Source organism: Chelon labrosus (genome assembly GCF_963514085.1).
Source record: "Chelon labrosus genome assembly, chromosome: 14".
Taxonomy (NCBI): domain Eukaryota; kingdom Metazoa; phylum Chordata; class Actinopteri; order Mugiliformes; family Mugilidae; genus Chelon; species Chelon labrosus.
In genome coordinates, this window is record NC_140347.1 from 28,809,773 (window position 1) to 28,830,308 (window position 20,536).

Below are 20,536 nucleotides of genomic sequence, written 5' to 3' on the forward strand. Positions count from 1 at the left end.
GACATATCCTTTTGCAGTGTTTAGATTTTGCATCTTCTTGCTGCCACGGTGTACTTGAAGTTATCAGAGCTTGTAGTCTAAGCTAGAAGTGTGACGTCCAAGCGAAATGATTTTAAATCTGTCCAAGGCCTGCACTGGCTCAGACCTTTATGACTAAGAGTTCAAAAGATAAAATGCAAGACATCTTGATTTGCACTGACAATAATGAACTGAAAGAGGATTTTAGTTGCTGCTGTTTAAAATTCCTGCTCTGTGTTTCATTTTTAAGTTTCTCTCTGTTCTTCTGTTCATCTTTGGCTACTTTATGGCCATCTTTGAAGTTGTGTTACCACAAAAACACAGAGACTGTAATGCTACCAAGCCCTTTGTGCGCCCTGTCGAGAGAGTACCGTAAAAACTCTAATATCAGAGGCTGAAAAGAAACTACCTGTGCATTCGACAGATCTTATATGACAGACCAGAGATGTATAGCTTGGATGAACTTAGTGTTATAGCTCTGTCTGAGAAGCACATCTTGAAAACATTAATCATCTAAGAGTCAAAAGTTTACTCGAGCTCATCCCAGGCTCTTTTTAGTGCTTAAAATTTTGTGACAATATGCTACTCTGCCTGCCTTGGTGTGGTTTCCTTTCTTTGCCTCTGTTGGTTCAAAAGTCATCCTTATGTGTCCAGGAAAGATCGGGACAAAAAATCAATGGAAAACTGCAATAAAAATGAAGTAATTTGAAAATAAAATTACATTAAAGAGGCAGATTGGAGGTACAATACAAGAAAGTTCAACAATAACATGCACATACAACAAGAAGGTGGTGGCAGACACTTTGAGCTGTCCTGTTTCTGAGTTACAGGGACGTTTTGATGGTCTTGAAAGGGGACGATGATACCCAGAGCCACGGAGTCCCTGCCAACACAAACCCTGTTCCCAACCAAAACAGCCCCCCTCAATCCTTCGCTCCATGCAGAGCAAGGAGAGGAGGGAGCGCAGAGGGAGGGAGAGGGGTTGATGAGAGTCTGAACAGGCTGAAGGAGGGACACACCGGCGCCATGGCGATCCCTAAGACAACTTATCTCCTCTCTTACAATGATAGCGCCTGTCAAAATAACTGCCAAGATACACAGCCAGCCAGGAACTGGTTAACTCATAGGCTGTCCAATTAGAGGGCCTCTTTCTTTCCCAACCTTAGAGGGCACATTATTTCAGCCTCTTTGCTGACAAGTACTCAGATTAAGTTCAACTTCAGGGATATTTACTCATCTGAAAGAGTCTGTTTGTTTCTTTCTGTGACTTAAGATAAGATAAGATAAGATATGCTCATCCTTTTATTTATCCCACAGAATACTGATTAAACAAATTATTGCGTACATTGTAAGGGGTTTTATACACTTTTTGTGTATGGCCTGCTCTCAATACCTGCCTCAGTGCCATTCTGTGACTCCTGTGACATTTGTTGTAAACTGTCGCCACCTAGCGGCATACGTGTCTGTTAAAGCTGTGGCCAGGTGATGACAAAATCGTCATCAACAAAATACACTGCCTGGCCAAAAAAAAAGTCGCCACCAGGAATTAACTAACCAAAGAGGTACGAGCCTCCTATTGGATATTTATTGCATGAGTGATTATCTTTCAGCTGACAACAAGTTATTTAACCCTAGCTGATGCAATGAGTAGCTTCTCATTTCTTAAACAGCCATAGGCTACTGAAAGACACATCTGTGTCCGTGGAAAAGATGTTAGTCTGTTTGAGAAATGTCAAATCATTGGCATGCATCAGGAAGAGAAAACATCTAAGGAGATTGTAGAAACTACTAAAATTGGGTTAAGAACTTCCCAATGCATTATTAAAAACTGCAAGGATAGTGGAGAACCATCGTCTTCCAGGATTAAATGTGGTCAGAAGACAATCCTGATTGATCGTGATCGGCAGTTACGTTTGGTGAAATCAAATCAAAGAAAAACAACAGTAGATCTCAGGGCTATGTTTAATAGTGAAAGTAAGAGCATTTCTACACGTACAATGTGAAGGGAACTCAAGGGATTGGGACTGAACAGCTGTGTAGCCTTAAGAAAACCACTAATCAGTGAGGCTAACTGGAAAAAAAGGCTTCAATTTGCTAGGGAGCATAAAGATTGGACTCTGGAGCAATGGAAGAAGGTCATGTGGTCTGATGAGTCCAGATTTACCCTGTTCCAGAGTGATGGGGGCATCAGGGTAAGAACAGAGCCAGATGAAGTGATGCACCCATCATGTCTAGTGCCTACTGTACAAGCCTGTGGGGGCAGAGCTATGATCTGGGGTTGCTGCAGTTGCTCAGGTCTAGGTTCAGCAACATTATGTGCCCAAAGAATGAGGTCAGCTGACTACCTGAATATACTGAATGACCAGGTTATTCCATCCATGGATTTTTTTCTTCCCTGATGGCACGGGCATATTCCAAGATGACAATGCCAGGATTCATTGGGATCAAATTGTGAAAGAGTGGTTCAGGGAGCATGAGACATCATTTTCACACATGGATTAGCCACCACAGAGTCCAGACCTTGACCCCATTGAGAATCTTTGGGATGTGCTGGAGAAGGCTTTGCGCAGTGGTCAGACTCTCCCATCATAAATACAAGATCTTGGTGAAAATTTAATAGCCTACAACACTAGATAGAAATAAATCTTGTGACACTGCAGAAGCTTATCGAAACAATGCCACAGCGAATGAGTGCTGTAATCAATGTTAAAGGCAGTTCAACGACCTTTTTTTGGTATCGACTTTTTTTTTTTTTTTTTTTTTTTTGGCCAGGCAGTGTATATTATTTACGCAAAATAAATACTTGACATTGCATTGAAACGAAGCTGAAAATAAAAATCAACCAAAGGTAAAAAAACGTCTACTCAATTAGACTAAGTATGAACCTGAATGTGTTGAATGTGAGAAAATAAATCACTACACACTAACGGAACTGAGGAAAATTTGGTATGAATCTAAATAACATGGTGAAAGGCCTTAGTAAACAAGCGTGTTTTTTGTCAAAAAAAAAATGCAGACATAATGTTGGTGCTTACTATAGTTGTCGTTTTTGTTATTATTGTTGCTATGACGGCATATTGCAGAATTTGTAATAAAAACATTATGTCGGAATTTTGTTCTAAACTGTTACTTGAGATCAGAAAAAGCGAGTTCCCTGACCGGGAATCGAACCCGGGCCGCGGCGGTGAGAGCGCCGAATCCTAACCACTAGACCACCAGGGAAGGTTGGAAAACACGTTTGACCATAGCATTTTAAATCTTGTATATGAGACTTTCCGCCATATGTGTTTACATTTTGTTTTTTTTACTTTTTTTTTAACTATGTCGTTAACTAAATATATCCAATCTTTAGGTTAGCTCAACTTTGCTAATTGAAGCTAGCCTCTCCTGGGTGAGTAAGGACAAGGAAGTAGTTTAACCCCTCCGTGGTTTTACCACGGGTTCATACACATGACAGCAGAGGGCGTTGTAAAGGGAAGAGGCTTCATTTTCACATTGCGTTAACTGCTCGAGGATGCACTCGAGGTAGGTGGGCATTTTTGCCGTTTTCCAGTTTTATGTGAACTATTGCATTTAAATGCGCCGTTGCACGTCGGCATCTGCCGTTAGCGCGATGCCAGGTTACATGAACAAGAATACCATGTGTTAAAGAAAACGGTTTTGTGGAAGGACCGAAAAAATATTCTTAGCATCACAACCAGGTTGCCATTGTCTCTGTAAACAAAGTGGCTAGCTAGCACCGTTAGCATCAGCTGTCTAGTCAGCTGGAGGACTGGACCTTGTTCTTGTTGCCTGTGTTTGCTTAAACCTGGCACAGACGGATATGTGTTTGTTGGTTATTGCTGCACCGTAAAGAAGAGGCTGAAATCTGGCCAGTGGACTGGTTCATGGACGAATCTCCATTGAGTAAACTGCTACAATCTGAGAATGTAGCTAGGTGGGATAACCTCAGACTTAGCTATTCCTCTGTGGTTAGCCATTTACCTCTTATATAACACTAACAGGCTACACGTGGATGGACTGCAATCATCATTATCGGTGCTGTAAGGTGTGTGCAATCGTTTGTTTCGTTTTCACACTATCCTTCAGTCTTACAGCTAGCTGGCAACTTAATGTGGCCGTGATTGTTTACATCAACTGTGTTCCCAAGCTAATACTGCTAATAATAGACTCGCCGTTGGGACATTATATAATAAAACATGTTTGCTGTGGTAACTTAACTGGGAGCAGATGTTTCTGTCTTGTGCAGCTGAGAGGTGCATTGTCAGCTGAGTATTATAGGATGCTTTCATCGCTCTCCACTGATGGGGCTTCAGTTATTGCAGTGTTGTGAGTGCTGCTGAGTGAGGAGGCACCCAGTGAGCTCACTAACCTGCTTTCTGCTTCCTCTGCAGGACAAGGAAGAAGTGAGAGGTGATCTTCAGAGACCTGTGTCTGCTGGCTTGGACACACTGAGGGTGTGTGTGCGTGGATGTTTGTATGGACAAGCTTGACTGCATGTTGATTTAGGACCCGGGCCAGATGGAGAAGAGAGACAGGAAGCCGGGATATTTTGCCAGGTAAGAGGCTCATTTTGTGCACATTTGTAGTAGTTTGATATTTGCTTAATTGCATGTAATTTTGATACATTTAATTCAGCAAAACAGAAATTTTTGCTTGAATATTTCTGCTTGTGATTAAGCTTGTCTAGGCAATTGTTAATAATTAAGAGTTTGTCCTAGAGGGATTTCAAATCTGGAATAATCTGTTAAAGATCATTTCATTATTTCAGCTGCACAGAAATTCTCAATTTTTGGTCTTCCCAGGATTTATTTGTCCAACATGTAAGAATCAATTACTGTAAAGTTCGTTGCCTGATGATGAACATTGACTGGTCAGTTTAATGGGTAAATTCCCCATCCAAGCAAGAAAGTCTTTTGATTGTTGTCATGTTTATTTTTCATATAATTTGTTTCTCCATTTGTGTCTTGACAATCTGCATTGATTGATTAGGTTTTCTCAGTTTTTTAATCATGACTTGGCCCTGTTATTTTCCTTGTCCCTGAGTCATGCCCACTGAGAGGATGTAAAATTAGATTTTTGGCAGCACTGTGAAACATGTTATCAGCATATGTGTAGAAAGAGGATTATCACAGTCACGGTGTATAGACTGAGAAGAAATTAGCAGGCTAGCAATAAATGTCTCTGACGTCTGTGCGGGTGAGGTGTGTCATTGAGCTGCACGATTGCTTGATTAAAGTGGACAAATGTGATTTCGTGCTGTACTACAGTGTAATGTGACTGGAATGTGTCTAAACATAGGCAATAGGTTACTTACGCTAAAACTCAGGCCTCTTCGTCAAACCAAGTGTTGGGTTGTACTGGTGATTGTCCTGTTAACGTCAGACTGTGGTCTTCTGAGGTAATGCAGTGCAGCATAATGGGCTTGGTTCTTTCTTATTATGTCTCGGGTTACTTGTTCTGACTGCACTGACAGCCTGCTGCAAACCAGCCATTTGTCTTGTGTGTTGTTTTTCTTGTTTTGATTGGGTTATGCTGGAAATATTACATAACAAAGAGAAATGAGCTTGTACTGGCATCACAGGCCAGTCGGCCTCTAATTATTAGGTAGGCAGTACATTCGTTTTTAATGGGAAGCAGGCTTTGAGCTGGGGTGGTGTTCCTGCAGAGGCTCTGGTCTAGTGAGCAGTAAGGTATCAGGAGAAAGTGCTCCTGTGTGTCTGTACATTAGACTCTTGCAGACATGAACTTCTGTAAAGCAGCCACATCATGCCTGATATCAACTGAGCGGACATCTGGACCAAAAAAATATGTCTTATCTATCAACACACCCACTGCTGCAACATATGACCGCTACTTGCACAATATGCTCCCTCTCTTCCTGACAAATAGAGCAAAGGTCTTTGTGAAGCACACACAAACAGTGCCACTAAAAAGTATTAACCCGCCATGAACCTTTTCATGTTATACAACATGTAGTTCAATATTCTGACACTCATTATTAAAACTAAATAAATGCACGCATGTATTCACTCTTTTGATATGATGTACGGCCATATGTTTCTAGATGAATTTAACAGATATTATGAAGTAACGTTATGACTTTGAGGTTCAATATCTGGATGCTTCAACTGTTAGTTAGATCATGTTCTGGAAAACTACATTTGAAGCCATGAACAAGGTTACCTATTATGCACATATTAGGTCAGATCAGGTGTACACTATTGAAGGATTATGTCAGCACTGGAGGAGGTATCATCACCCAAAGGAAACACACTGTACCTGAAGAAACGTTCTCATTAGTCACAGATCAGTGGAGTTGAGAAAATCCACACATTTTGTCCAGTGTTTTTCTGCCCATGTAGTGTGGTTTTTGAATCAAATGTTCGTGTCCAGTGCAGTAGTTTCATCACCGTTTTCACCATTGTGTTACCTCACTCAGTGATAGTGATGCAGTAGCATTTATTTAAAATAAACTCATCAGTACACTATTCTTAAAATGTTATATTACCTCATATCAGTTTTACCAGATATTGTATTTCATCTAGTATTATACATTATACAAACGCTATACAAAAGTTTGATTCTTCAATGGAAAAACTAATAGTGTCTGGTGAAGAACTACATCTATGGAAATTTCTTCTCCAGCAAAAACAACCCCAAAAATAAAAGAAACAAACAAAAAAAAAGGAATGTACTGAAAACAGCAGTCAGTGTAGTGAAGTAATCAAATCAGAGTCTAGACTTGAATCCACTGAGGAATTTCTGGCACAACATGAGCACAAGCAAATATAAAGATGGATGCTGTCTAGATTCCAAAAAAATCCTCAGAGACTCTTGCATCCATGTGTACATGTTGTCTTATACTTTTACAATAATTTGTAGAGATTTGGTCGAATGTTGGCCGTTCAACATCTTCATTATACATGGAAATTAAATGCAGTTAACTGTGAGTCATAAATGCCACTCTAAAATCAATCGCCTAGAGTTGTGTTTTTTTTTGTACTCGGGGTCTGTTGCACATGATGAATTCCAAGTCTTTCCATTTCACTTGGTCATTTTGCATGGAATGGAAACTCCACTGAGCGGAGAGGAAAGGTTAAATAGTAGACGTTGAAGGCGAGGCAGTGATCGGGAGATCTGAGAAATGCCCCTGAGTGATGGAGCTTTTAAGAATGCAGATTCTTGAGCTCACTACCAGATGTGCGCTGCATCAGTTTAAAGTGGGAGAGTGACCTGAGTCTATAAGAGAGGCCTGAGCTGTGTGTGTCTGTGGAGTTATCGACCCGATCGTCCTTTTCCATTAAAGCACTTCAGCGCTTAAGATGCTGCCCTTGCATTGTTCTTTTATTCTCTCTTTGCCAGAGGCTGTGCAGGCCAGCATTACTGCTTTCCCTCAAAGCAACGGGTAGGTTAGTTTGGTCTTATCTCTTGTAACATTGTTGAGGTTATAGCAGGACTCTGAGAGGGTGCATTACATTGTGGTGCACCACCACCCAGGTTCTGGAGATGGCATTATATTGCTGCTTTATCTATCAACGATTGAACCGAGGGAAAAGGACATTGAAAACGGTCAATACAGCCGAGGGAACAAATTAAAGTCCAACAAAGTTAACTCTCATTTCGTTACCTTATAACAGCCTTATTTCCAGTGTGTAACACAGCACACTCATTATCATCATTAAAGTCCAATCTAACATATTTAAAAAAAAAAAAAAAAAAAGTCTTTTTATATTGTTAAAAATGAACTATGCTACAACAAAAGCTGTGCTGCACTTTTGTTTTTGTACTTAATATAGGGATGTAAACAAGTCATTTCCTCTGTCATCCCGTCAGGCTGAAGAGGAGGAGACAGCTCAAGCAGAGCCAATCAGACAAGAATGTGAGTGGGCAGAACCCAGCAATCATCTCCTGTCCCAGCATCCCAGATGAGAGCGATCCCAACAAGAAGACAGACATACAGAGAGTCACAGCAAAGCCCATTGCAGGTTTAGGTAAGACACTCAAAACACAGATTTCCAGTGAAACTATGCTTTCTTTTTTTTCCTGTTTAAAGGTTGACTTAATCTCTCTACTGACATTTTGCTTCATAGACACTTCAGAGGCTTGTACTACAAAGAAAGTTAAACATATCTATAATATCTATTTGTTATTTGACTTGATTAAGCCTAACAAACACAAGCTCACTAAGAGGTTTCACAATGCTGGATATCAAGTCTCTATATCAAATCAAGTTCTCCTCGTATATCCATGACATCAGATACTCATAATAGGGGCGGTGTTTGCGATGATCAGTCAAAAACATGTGCAGATCTAGAGCTGCTTACAGTGTATCTCGTCAAGAGAACAAACTGTGGTACCAGACAAATATGGGCAATTAAAAAAAGATTGTCCAGGCTGCAACTAACTCAGCTGCTGCACCTATTCAGCACCAGCCTGTGAATGTGTACATTAATTAGGCGTACAATCACTAATCACTGCAATATAATCAAGGAATTGAAGTTATCTATTCCATTATATTATAGTGTTGCTTAAAAGTACTAAAAGTTAAAAGTACTCTATGAAAATAGATGGCAGTTTTATTCTTTCAGCTGCAACGCCAGGGTTGTCAAATAAACTTGGAAAGGAAAAAATAGAAATTATAAAATCTTGCGCACGTGTTATCCCAAACATAAGGTGCTTTAAACTAGTTGCCATGGTAACACACCACTGTAAGAAGTCAACCTCCTTTGTGGCACTTAAAATTACAGGATTAAACTTGAAGTTACTTCTCTACAGCCTCAAACCTTGCTTCATAGTACAGACCTCAGGTGCTAGTGTTTTTGGTTCAGTGATTGAAACAATAACTAACTAAACTGAAATAAATGATTAATCACTGGCTCAACGCGCAGATCTTGATTGTAGAATTTAGTCACAAATATTCTAGTAAAGTGTAATTAATGGTTAATCAGAAAGGAATCTTGTACTGACATTGACAAATCCCCTATCACTGCACACTATCATTGACTAAAATGGGTTTGCTTTGTGTTTTTAGAAAGAAACTTTTTGTAGTTTCTATCGATATTTACATTGTTCTTCTACTGTTATTCGAAACGATCATTCTCTCTTCACAAAGACCTCAGTGAGCAACACAAACTTCGTGTTGGGGGTCATTTGTGGTGAAACAACCTCAGCAGTTTTAAACAGGAAGTTGCATAACATTTGTGTCCTGTTCTGTTTTACAGTCAATGGTGTCACTTAAGACACAAAGTTTAAGGCAAAGAAACGCAATAAAACTTTTAAAATTATATGTAATACTAGTCAAGACTAGTTAAGACGTTAGCCTCTTTGAAAACAATATGACCCTTTAAAGGTGACAAAAAGCAATTGGGTTTTTAGTCAATTAACTATTATCAATATCCGCTTATTCTTTACTAGGATGTCTTTTTAGGCTATTTATTGTATGTGTTCATCCAGAGTCACTAAAGAATTCTTTGTTATGTGCACCCTAATTTTGACTGTAAAACTTTCCGTGTCTTTTAATTTGCCCGACATTAAACCTAATCTAACTACGACGGGGATTTATAATACGCAGTATAAGCTGCTTTAATTTGTGTAGCGTGGCATAACCATGCGACCATGTTCTGTTGGACTTGTATAGCATATCATCAACAAACACAGTTTATTGACAGTGATAATGGACTCCTATCGTACGTGCAGTGGTTCAGCGATCTGTGTAAACTCAGATGTAATGAGCTGCAGACAATAAAAATGTGATCTTATTACAATAAAATACTGCAAATATCATCTGCTGCAGTGCAATATAGGTTAAAATAAAAATAAAAAATCCACTCTTGGTTAGATGTGGTTTCAGCTGAAAGGCCTTGTCCCGCGCAGCACATCATCTGTCACAGCCTGGTACACCATCAGTGAATGAAGTACGACGATTTGGAGAAGTGACAGCGGCCTAGTCTTTGATGTTCGTTACAGCAAAGAGCAGACACTGCTGGAGTCTGGCAGTCGAATGCTTAGTCATGCCCTCCGTTTCCATGGAGGGGGCGCAGCAGTGATAGGGAGTGGTGCACTAATAGCTTTGTGGTGCTGGCAAGAAAATAAAATGCTGACTGCGCATCTTGTCTACGACAAGGGTCAGGATTGTCTGCATTTACAATAAGAGCTTCAATATGTGCAATGTTTCAATGCTGGATGCTCTTGGGGATCAAATAACTGGCACTGGATTACAAGGCAAGTAACCACAGGGTATTTAGAGGGTCTTTGTACCCTCCTCCCTGGATGGGGTTTTAATTTCTCAATTTATGAGATAAGCAGAATTAAACTCTTTATTTATCTCTTTTAATGATAGCTGTGTGTCCTTTCTTTAACAGATTACAGTTTGCAGTCATCCTTAGCATGCAGTCATTTTTCCATTGCTCTCCCAGATGATGGCTGTAAACAAAATAATCAGGCAAAGATGGAGAAGAGGAGGCCACCCGGGACGGTGGAGTTTATTGTGAGTAACTTGACACTGGCAACACAACTTTACATGGACTGTAGCTCTTAAACAACCGGCCCAACAGGAGACGATTGTATTGTTCAAATCTTAATTGACAGCACTGAATTACTTCAGTGAGAGAAAGACGGTCTGAGCTCACTTCAGTTCCGGCTGAGTCCATCTTTGTTTGAACAGTTAGTTGTTATATTTAGCGCCATGTTTCTGTCCCTGAAGGAAACTATGCACAGAAATAATGTATTCATTGCAACCAGATCGAATGTTTAAATGCCTGTAAAGAGTTATTATCTCTCAATCAGACTGAAAATAATTTCTGATCAGCCCAGTCTGGTCACATGAGGTATTTCTATTTATATACTAATAATGCCTTTCAAATAGCATGTCGCAGACCAATTAACAGAAAGGCTGTAGATTGCGTTGTGTTGGATTTTGACTTGTGTGCATTTAAAGCGTCTTCCGAGATTTGTTCCGCAGCTGAGCTCTTGTTACAGGTGGGACCTGACGATTCCCTCAGCAGCATCGCGCTCAAGTTCAACATCACCCCCAACAAGCTGGTCCAGCTGAATAAGCTCTTCTCTCGCAGTGTGTACCCTGGTCAGGTAAGGACACTAACACTTACCACATTATGGTGCGTCACTCTCCTCATCATTGATTGGCTGACTGTTGGTTGCCCATTATTATTACAGAAGCTGTTTGTCCCTGATGTGAGCCAGTCAGAAACTGATCTGAAGTCTCCAGGTTCCTCTGATCCCTCCCTCAGTAATGGGTTGCCTGAGAAGTCTGTAAGTAAAACCATAATCATTATGTTGCTGTGATTACTTGCTGTGTTTACAGTAGAGTATTTTACAGCAGCTATTTAGTATTTAGTTCTTATACCTAAATTATACTGAATGAAGTTCTGTTAAAACAAAAGGTGCAGTACATGGAGATGGAGATTGTTTCCCACCAATTACATGTTGGTAATTGGATAAAATAACTAAGTGTTATTTTCTATCATTATTTCACCCTAAATAATAGATTAATGCTTTGATTTGTGGTGTGAGGGAACAATTTTTAAAGGACCACCATGAAACCTAACTCTATATTCAAGTATTTTGATATATTTCTTGAACTATACGTCACCTATATGCCTGTATATAGGTCCAGCATTGACCAAAGTATCCCTTTTAGGTATTCTCAGTAGTATTTTAGAATTTGTTATTTCCTGGAAAATAATTTCAAAGCTGTTGATGACTCATCCTGCACTAGGGGGTGTGTACTAATCTTGCCTCCAATCAAACACATACTCAAATGATCATGTCCCTCCTTCCTTCAGCATCTTTCCTCACTAGGAGCACTGCAAGCTTATGCTAGATTAACGCTTCTGCGTCAGAATCTATAAACAAATACACGAATATCTCACATGGATAATCTTCAAAACTTCGTCTACTAAATTCAAGCAAAACGTTCTGTTTATTCATTCCTTTCAATGTGTTTCAGGATGGCATCTCCAGCTGCAGATCATCAATGTCCATTCGGCGTGAGCTGTCGCCAAACTCAGAGGACGAGAGCCCGGCAACGGTTAAATTCATCAAGATGAGCTGCAAATACTTCACGGATGGCATGGTAAGAAGCCTAGAAGATGTGGTGTAGTAATTTTTTACTGGATCACCAAAATGAATCGGTAGCCAGTTAAGTTATGATTATGTGTGTAATCATGTCTTTTAATCCACAACTAAAATGTTAATTCTGGCTGTGGTCATCAGATTCGTTTCATCCTTGATAATCTTTGCTTCCGTCTCCACTTATGTTGTTGTCGTCGCTGTTGCAGGGAGTTGTTGGAGGCGTGTTAATCGTGACACCCAACAACATCATGTTCGACCCCCACAAGTCCGACCCGCTGGTGATTGAGCACGGCTGTGAGGAGTACGGCCTCATCTGCCCCATGGAGGAGGTCGTCTCTGTAGCGCTGTACGATGACGTGTCGCGCATGAAGCTCAAGGACGCTCTTCCATCGTAAGAGCACCCGACCCGCTTTCGACATTTCCTTCTTTTCTAACCGCTCTTTCATGCCTTGACTGTTATTCATCCTTTTGTGTTCCTCATTCCAGTTTCTGTTTTCTTTGTCAGAAAGTGATTTTAAATGCTAGATACTTCCCTGTTTGTCTTTTTATGAAGCACAACTGGTTCCAGTGAACCTCATTTACATCCTGTATGTTCCTCTGAGTCTTTCTGAGGTTTTTCAGTTTCATTTTGAGGTTTTGGATCTTTTTATTAATTTTGTTATATTTAAGTTTTTCACCACATTTGTTGTTTTTCAGTTGTGTATTGTGTTAATTTCTGTTGGACATTTTCTTTTTCTTTGTTCGTCCCGTTGTGTTTTTTCCCCCCCATCCTCGTTTGCGGTGTGTGTGGTGCTCCATGGCCTCACAGAGACCTACCGCAGGATCTGTGCCCTGTGTACAGGCCTGGCGAGTGGGAGCAGCTGCCGTCAGAGCGGGAACTGAACCCCTTCAGCCGCTATGAAGCTCTGGATCCGAAGCGACCAATAGTTTTGGATGACATCGAATCAACCCTCTCTGAAACTGGTAACACATAGTGAAATGCTGATGTTTGTAATCCACCTTACCACAAAGTGGTTTATTTCTTTGAATTTTATGTTCAAATTCAGGCGTCTTACCAAACATTTTCTTTCTTTTTTTCAATTTTTTATGACATTTAAATGACCAGTTATTGGATTAATCAACAGAAAAATCTATACATAAATAGGCCCCTAACTTATTTTTAATGACAGGGAGTACAGAGGGCGAGCAAACAGAGAAGTCTCCGTCTGATGAGGGATTCACCGAGCTGGAGCCTACTGTCAATGGCAGCACAGAGGATGCAGAAGGGACTTCTTCCAAAACACTCAGCACTGTCACCAGGGACCAAGGTAGGGGAGACTCTCAGGACAAGTCAATGCTTGATCGAACAAAAGGGAAGCTGGATGACGAAGAGGATGAAGGCGTAGCTCAGAACAGCTCCATCGAGGATGTGGAGTCCATACAATCCTCCTCTGAGACTGAAAAACAGGGTGACCTGCATGTTAAACCTACGAGCCAAGAGGTAACTGAGACCAAAGATGTGAAAACCAAGGGAACCGAAGAGCTGCTAAATGGCATAGGTGATAAAATAATCAGTGAACAGGTGGACCAAAACAAGAACACGGGTCTCAAGGAGGCTTCGGGAGTTTGTGGGAAGAGACAAAGCGCAGACACACCAACGGTAGAGGAGGAGCTCAGTGAGGAGGAGAGACGGAAGAAAAACTATGAGGCAGAGATGAAGTCTTGGCTGCTGGAGAGGATGCAGGCTCCAATAGAAGGTACAAATGAAATATTAATTAAGACTGAGACTAGACTATCACAATTTCTTGTTAATCTTTCTCTCTCGGTCAATGCTAATTTCTTGGAGCCACTAAGTGTAGGGTATAAAAAATTCTGACTTTAGCACTGGTAGTGCTTAAATAATCTTTTCTTTTCTAACTGTGTGCAGACATGCTTTTGTCATCAGAGGAGAAGAGCAAAAACCCACCCATGTTCCTCTGCTTCAAAGTTGGAAAGCCAATGAGGAAATCTTTTGCCACCAGCATGACCTCTAGCCCCGCCCACTCATTTGGGGCCCGTGGAAAGCAGCCAGAATATTGGTTTGCTGTTCCACAGGAAAGGTGAGATGATTCATAGTAAAATCATACCTACTGTACACCCTCATACATACACCAAACATTATTGTCATTGCAGAGGATCCATCTGTTTTCTGGTAGTTTGGTCTTAAAGTGAGATGTGTGCCAGCAATAAGCTTATCTACTGTGTGTCTTGCAGGGTGGACGATCTGTATGCATTTTTTGTTCAGTGGTCTCCTGATGTGTACGGGAGGGAGGCTCGAGAGCAGGGCTTTGTTGTGGTGGAGAAAGATGAGCTGGACATGATCGACAACTTCTTCAGTGACCCCGCATCCTGCAGTTGGGAGGTGAGCTCTTCTGAACATCGTGTCGCCCCCATCCCCATCTTTCTTTTTGTTAATGAGTCATCTTTTAATCATTGTTTATCTCGTGCTCAAGATCATCACCATCGACGAGGCTAAGCGTAGGCAGAGTTTTGGCAGCTACGACGGAGACTTGTCCATGGATGCGCTGCCCATACTCAGTGACAACAGTGATCTGCTGCTGGACACTCACATCGAGAAGGTATTAATCAAGTATGCTTACACGCAGCCGGTGTATAAGCTCATAAATTCGCAGATATATACACCAGAACCTGACTAGAGAGCGGTGAGTTCACATTCAGAGGAATGCAGTGTTTCATAGCCTGATCTGCTTGTTCACCAGCTCGCCTGTCGCCTGCCAGCCCGTGTGCAGGGCTATCAGTGGAGGCTGGCCTACAGCACAGAGAAAAATGGGACCAGTCTGAAGACTCTGTACAGAAACCTGGCAGATGTGGACAGCCCTGTGCTGCTGGTCATTAAAGACATGGATAATCAGGTAGATGCAGTCTGAATGGATAGCTTGTATGTAAATAACTGTAAGTAAAACCACAGCCACAGTTCACAGCTTTTGCTCGTCATGGTTACACAATTACAACATTATTAGAAGTGCAGAGCAGCAGTTCATGATGACAATAACTCGTAGAAGATCAACTTTGAATGGAATAGTGAGTCTGAAATTTAAAAAAGTGGATCTCAGAATAGAAGTGTGTATGGCACTGCCCATACACACTTTATGGGTCTTAATAATTGTCACATCCGCCGGCGCAATGTTCACTTATGTTCATGTGTAGAATTTAAAAACTGTGATTTGGCAACACCTCGTGTGTGTGTGTGTGTGTGTGTGTGTGTGTGTGTCTATAGACCCTCTCATTTAATAGTTTTTCTTTATTTTCATGATTATTTACATTGTGGATTCTCACTGAAGGCATCACAACTATGAATGAACACATATGGAATTATGTAGTAAACAAAATGTGTGAAATAACTCTAAATATGATTCATATTTTAGATTCTTCAAAATAGCTACCGTTTGCTTTGATTACTGCTTTGCACACTCTTGGCATTCTCTTGATGAGCTTCATGAGGTAGTCACCTGAAATGGTTTTCCAACAGTCTTGAAGGAGTTCCCAGAGATGCTGAGCACTTGTTGGCCCTTTTGCCTTCACTCTGCGGTCCATCTCATCCCAGATCCATCCCTCTACTTCTTGGTCAAATAGCCCTTACACAGCCTGGAGGTGTGTTTGGGGTCATTGTCCTGTTGAAAAATAAATGGTGGTCCAACTAAACGCAAACTGGATGGGATAGCATGTCGCTGCAGGATGCTGTGGTAGCCATGCTGTGCCTTCAGTTTTGAATAAATCAAAGTGTTACCAGCAAAGCACCCCCACACCATCACACTTCCCCCTCCATGCTTCACAGTGGGAACCATGCATGTAGAGACCCTCCGTTCACCTTTTCTGCGTCGCACAAAGACACAGCGGTTGGAACCAAAGATCTCAAATTTGGACTCACCAGACCAAAGTACAGATTTCCACTGGTCTGATGTCCATTCCTTGTGTTTCTTGGTCCAAACAAATCTCTTCTGCTTGTTTTTCCTCAGTAGTGGTTTTCTAGCAGCTATTTGACCATAAAGGCCAGATTGGCGCAGTCTCCTCTGAACAGCTGATGTAGAGATGTGTCGCTACTAGAACTCTGTGTGCCATTGATCTGGGTTCTAATCTGAGGTGCTGTTAACGTGCGATTTCTAAGGCTGGTGAACTGAGGCTGATTTCTAAGTTCGGATGAACGTGTCCTCAGCAGCAGAGGTGACTCTTGGTCTTCTTTTCCTGGGGCGGTCCTCATGTGAGCCAGTTTCATCATGGTGCTTGATGGTTTTTGCAACTGCACTTGGGGACACATTCAAAGTTTTTGCAATTTTTCGGACTGACTGACCTTCAGTTCTTAAAGTAATGATGGACTGTCGTTTCTCTTTTCTTAGCTGATTGGTTCTTGCCATAATATGAATTCTAACAGTTGTCAAATAGGGCTGTCAGCTGTGTACCAACCTGACTTCTGCACAACACAACTCATGGTCCCAACCCCATTAAGAAGGCAAGAAGTTCCACAAAGTAACCCTGACAAGGCACACATGTGAAGTGAAAACTATTTCAGGTGACTACATCATGAAGCTCATTGAGATAAGTCCAAGGGTTTGCAGCGCTGTCAACAAAGCAAAGGGTGGCTACTTTGAGGACTATGAACCATATTTGGAGTTATTTCACACTTTTTGTGTTTACTACATAATTCCATATGTGTTCATTCATAGTTTTAATGCCTTCAGTGAGAATCTACAATGTAAATAGTCATGAAAATAAAGAAAAACCATTAAATGAGAGGGTGTGTCCAAACTTTTGACTGGTAGTGTGTATATACATGTATAAAGAAAAATATAAACAAATAGTCTAGACCAGTTTGTGATTATTTATCGTAAAGTTAATCTTCAATTGAATCTGACTGTTACCACAGATATTTGGGGCATTTTCAACTCATCCCTTCAGAGTGAGCGAGCACTGTTATGGCACTGGAGAGACATTCCTCTATAGCTTCTGCCCTGAAATCAAGGTTTGTGCTGAACCTGTTTAAGAGTTTGAGTAATTAAGTTTGTTCCCCAAACCTCAAAAACAGTGGTAATTCTGTGTATATTTTTAGGTGTACCGCTGGACAGGAGAGAATTCTTACTTTGTGAAAGGCAATACTGATTCTCTACAGATGGGAGGAGGAGGGTATGTAGATCCACCGGCTCTATTGGAAGTCACTACCTCATTTAATCAGTTCAAATGGACCCCAAAGGATTTGCCATCAGATACTAACCCTCCTGTGTTTTCCCCCTCTCCTGCAGTGGTCAGCTGGGTCTGTGGCTGGACGCTGAGCTTTACCGAGGCACCACCACCAAGTGTGCCACCTTTAACAACCAGCCACTCTCCTCCCAGCAGGACTTCAACATCCACAGTCTAGAGGTTTGGACCTTTGAGTAGCCTCTTCTGCTCATGCTGCTTCTACACTCACTCTCCAATCTGCAGCCCCAAACCTTAAAACTCCGGCCCCAAGTCTATCACGCACCACTTGGAGGCAAACCTAGCTACCCACAAATGACACTAAGTGTTCTGTGAGACAAGTCTGGCAGCAGCTTGTGGAGTTTAAATGTTGACGACAGAGCCAAGACCTTAGTCTTCTGTAGCTTGTTGTAAGGTGACCTGCAGGTGGTCTGTTTAAAGGGGAGATAATGTGTTTGTTCTCAGTTTATTGCTGCCTTAGGCATCAGACTACGCCTCCAGCTACCCCAGCATGCAGACTGCCTTAACATCATAAGCTTATGAGGAGAGAAAGGAGGAGAGGAAGGCTGCTTTTTGACCCTGTGGCTGTGAGGGCTTAAGAAGCCAATCTGCTGATGTCACTGTGGAGGTTATTCCAAAAAGAGCTGATTTTATGTCTGTATGAAAGAATAAGGAACGCTGTATACCCACAATACTGTAGGTCTCTTGTCCGGAAGTAATTTATATGCTTGGGAATGTACAGAATTGTGAACTTTTTTTTTATTTATTATTATTATTAAAAATTATATATTTTTTTTTTTACTTTTTTTTTTTTTAAACTTGAGGGAAAGCAGAAATAGCCAGAAGTTATTTTAGATCCTCCACCATCAAATTCACTGTCAATGAGAGAAACTGTTTACAACGGAAGTGTTCACTTCCCTTGAAGACCGTCTTATTTTAAGTTTTAGATTAAACAAACGTGTTTTGCTGCATTTCCTTGCGACCACACAGTGACGTGTGTGTGTGACACTGTACAATCCAAAACATCTGGTGGAACCGGAAGACGTTTGCGATGACCAAATATGCTCTTTTTTTAATTTCATGTTAGTTTTATGATCTTCATATTTTATAAAATATGTTAGATGTTTTATTTTTTATGTGTTATTTTTGCATTCCGTTTTTACAAAGAATGTTCGCTTGTTTTTCTATGATTTTTTTTTTATAGAAATATTTCAGTTGACAGTATTAAATTCATATCTTGATGTAGATTTTCATTCGTGGTCTTTGTTGTTCAGATTAGTAGAGGTTTAACTTGATGTCACTTTGCACTACAGGATTAATCTGACACCTGTGTTGTGGCCCTTTTGGAATTAATAATTTCTTCAGTGTAACGTTGCTGAATGTTGTTTGATCAATACGACAGGAGGGAAGCTGCCCGTCCAACCACAGGTCAGCCTAACTTAACGATGAATGGAAAAGGGATCATCAGTTTTTGCACTCAGATATACCACTAACTAAACATCCTCATCTACTAACATGGAAATGAAATGTTCGTCTATTCCCTTCGTATCTGAAGCAGGCTTGTAGTGCATGAATGTGCAACACTGCAGATGTCTGACGCCACTGTTAATGATGCCTGTCATACTATCCACTAACGCCAGTTATCGCTTCATGTTCAGTGTTGTAACTGTGAATGCGCCCCAAGTATTATTTTTTTGTGAATCGGAAACTGCTGTGTTCTGTGATATCACTAAGGATCTATTTATTGTGTTGTTATTGCAAAATTGAAACCTAAATAAATGTTAAGTATATATATGTATATATATACATACATACATATTCACGAGTCCTGTTTATTTATTTTACTTTGTTGAACATGCTTGTCTTATTGCAGATAGACTTATGTTTTTTGTAATCAGGCTACACCGGAAGACACCGGAAGTCCTCATCTGCTCAAAGATCATCAGTTGAGAAGATGAAGCACTCGGTAGATTAAAAATAAATTCTGGTCCAAAAAATGTTATTGGAAAACAATCGGAATCAGAAAATACTTTATTGTCAAGTATGTTTGTACATACAAGGAATTTGTTTTGGTGTTGTTGGACACAGTATGCATAAATAGATAAACTAAAATAAAATGGTAAATATGGAACTCAGGACTCTCAAATATACAAAAAATATATACACTATACACTATATACAAAAAATAAAGTAGACGTCATGCACTGACAGTAGTGGGTATCCTTTAAGTCGCCTGTGGAGCCATTTTAGGGGTTAGGTGCTTTGCTCAAGGCCACGTCAGCTGTGAATTTAGAGGGGATAAAGTGACCCCACAGACCTGAGTCCACTTATTTTACAATTTTACTATGGATCGACAGATCTAAAACAGACTAGCTACAATAAAGATGACCAAAGAAGTATTTGTGGGCATCACATAACGACTTCATAATTAAAAGGAATTACCACCAAAAAATGCACCTTCTCACTTTTTTAATCCACCCACGTATACGAATATAGCAGAACATTGCTTTGCAGCTGTGATAGATTGGGTTGGAGTCACATTACAATTCATTATAATCGTGTATTGGTTTAGCAGAAGCTGTTGACAGTGAGGTCCATGGATTATAGTCTACTGACTGTGGATTGTTTCTGGAAACACATTGCCATCTAAAATGAAAAGTGTCTGCACAGTAAGGGCTACCATATGAGAGGAAAGTGAGTTTTCGGGTGTGAAGTCACATATTAAATATATATTATTTCATTTAATATCCTAACTTTACTTCTACATGTGAAGTCAGCAGAAGATGCAGTTACCTTCGTATTTTCAACGTTTGTTGTGGAGCACTCATAAAAAGAATCGAGTAATCTCTCTTCGCTTAAAGAGACGATCTTCGACAGTAACAACACCGACACCGGGGGGTATTCCATCAAGCAGGCTAAAGGCAAAGCCAAGCTTAAATGGCCAAGTCTGGCTAATATGAGTGAGAGTTCGGTTCCATCAAAGAGGCTGAGATTAGCCCCAACTCAGTAACCATGGAAACTATGACTCCGGCTAAGCCTCAACCATAGCTAAACCAGAACTGTGGCTCAGGTTTCCGTTCCATCAATCTGAGCCTCAACCCTGTTCCACCAAGGTGGCTAATGTGAATGCCAGCCAAGTAACCATGGTAACTTATCCTGCCGGGCAAACCTGGGCCCGTATTCCTAAAGATTCTTAGCGCTAAGAGTTGCTCCTAGT

The 20,536-nt window shown here is 40.7% G+C and overlaps 1 protein-coding gene across 3 annotated transcripts; it reads left to right on the forward strand.

The window, feature by feature from the left end:
• Positions 1-3,413: 3,413 nt before the first annotated feature.
• ncoa7b (nuclear receptor coactivator 7b) lies at positions 3,414-19,981 on the forward strand. Of its 3 annotated transcripts, XM_084560785.1 has the most exons (17): positions 3,497-3,543; positions 4,413-4,577; positions 7,855-8,012; positions 10,383-10,507; positions 10,999-11,106; positions 11,194-11,289; positions 11,987-12,112; positions 12,318-12,502; positions 12,920-13,074; positions 13,281-13,847; positions 14,018-14,189; positions 14,344-14,491; positions 14,583-14,708; positions 14,850-15,002; positions 17,012-17,107; positions 17,195-17,268; positions 17,385-19,981. In XM_084560785.1, exons 2-17 carry the CDS (start codon positions 4,540-4,542, stop codon positions 17,518-17,520), a joined length of 2,463 nt encoding a protein of 820 aa, XP_084416911.1. In that variant the 5' UTR covers positions 3,497-3,543; positions 4,413-4,539; the 3' UTR covers positions 17,521-19,981. The 3 variants fall into 3 exon arrangements, with proteins under 3 accessions (XP_084416910.1, XP_084416912.1, XP_084416911.1); XM_084560784.1 differs by having other exon boundaries at positions 3,414-4,577; XM_084560786.1 differs by having other exon boundaries at positions 3,414-4,577; positions 10,437-10,507.
• Positions 19,982-20,536: the final 555 nt, after the last annotated feature.

Coding starts and splice junctions, on each gene's coding strand:
- ncoa7b (XM_084560784.1), top strand. CDS start 4,540: ATGGAGAAGAGAGACAGGAAGCCGGGATATTTTGCCAG. Junction 8,013..10,382: donor AAAGCCCATTGCAGGTTTAG/GTAAGACACTCA, acceptor TTTCTTTAACAG/ATTACAGTTTGCAGTCATCC. Junction 17,269..17,384: donor CTACAGATGGGAGGAGGAGG/GTATGTAGATCC, acceptor CCTCTCCTGCAG/TGGTCAGCTGGGTCTGTGGC.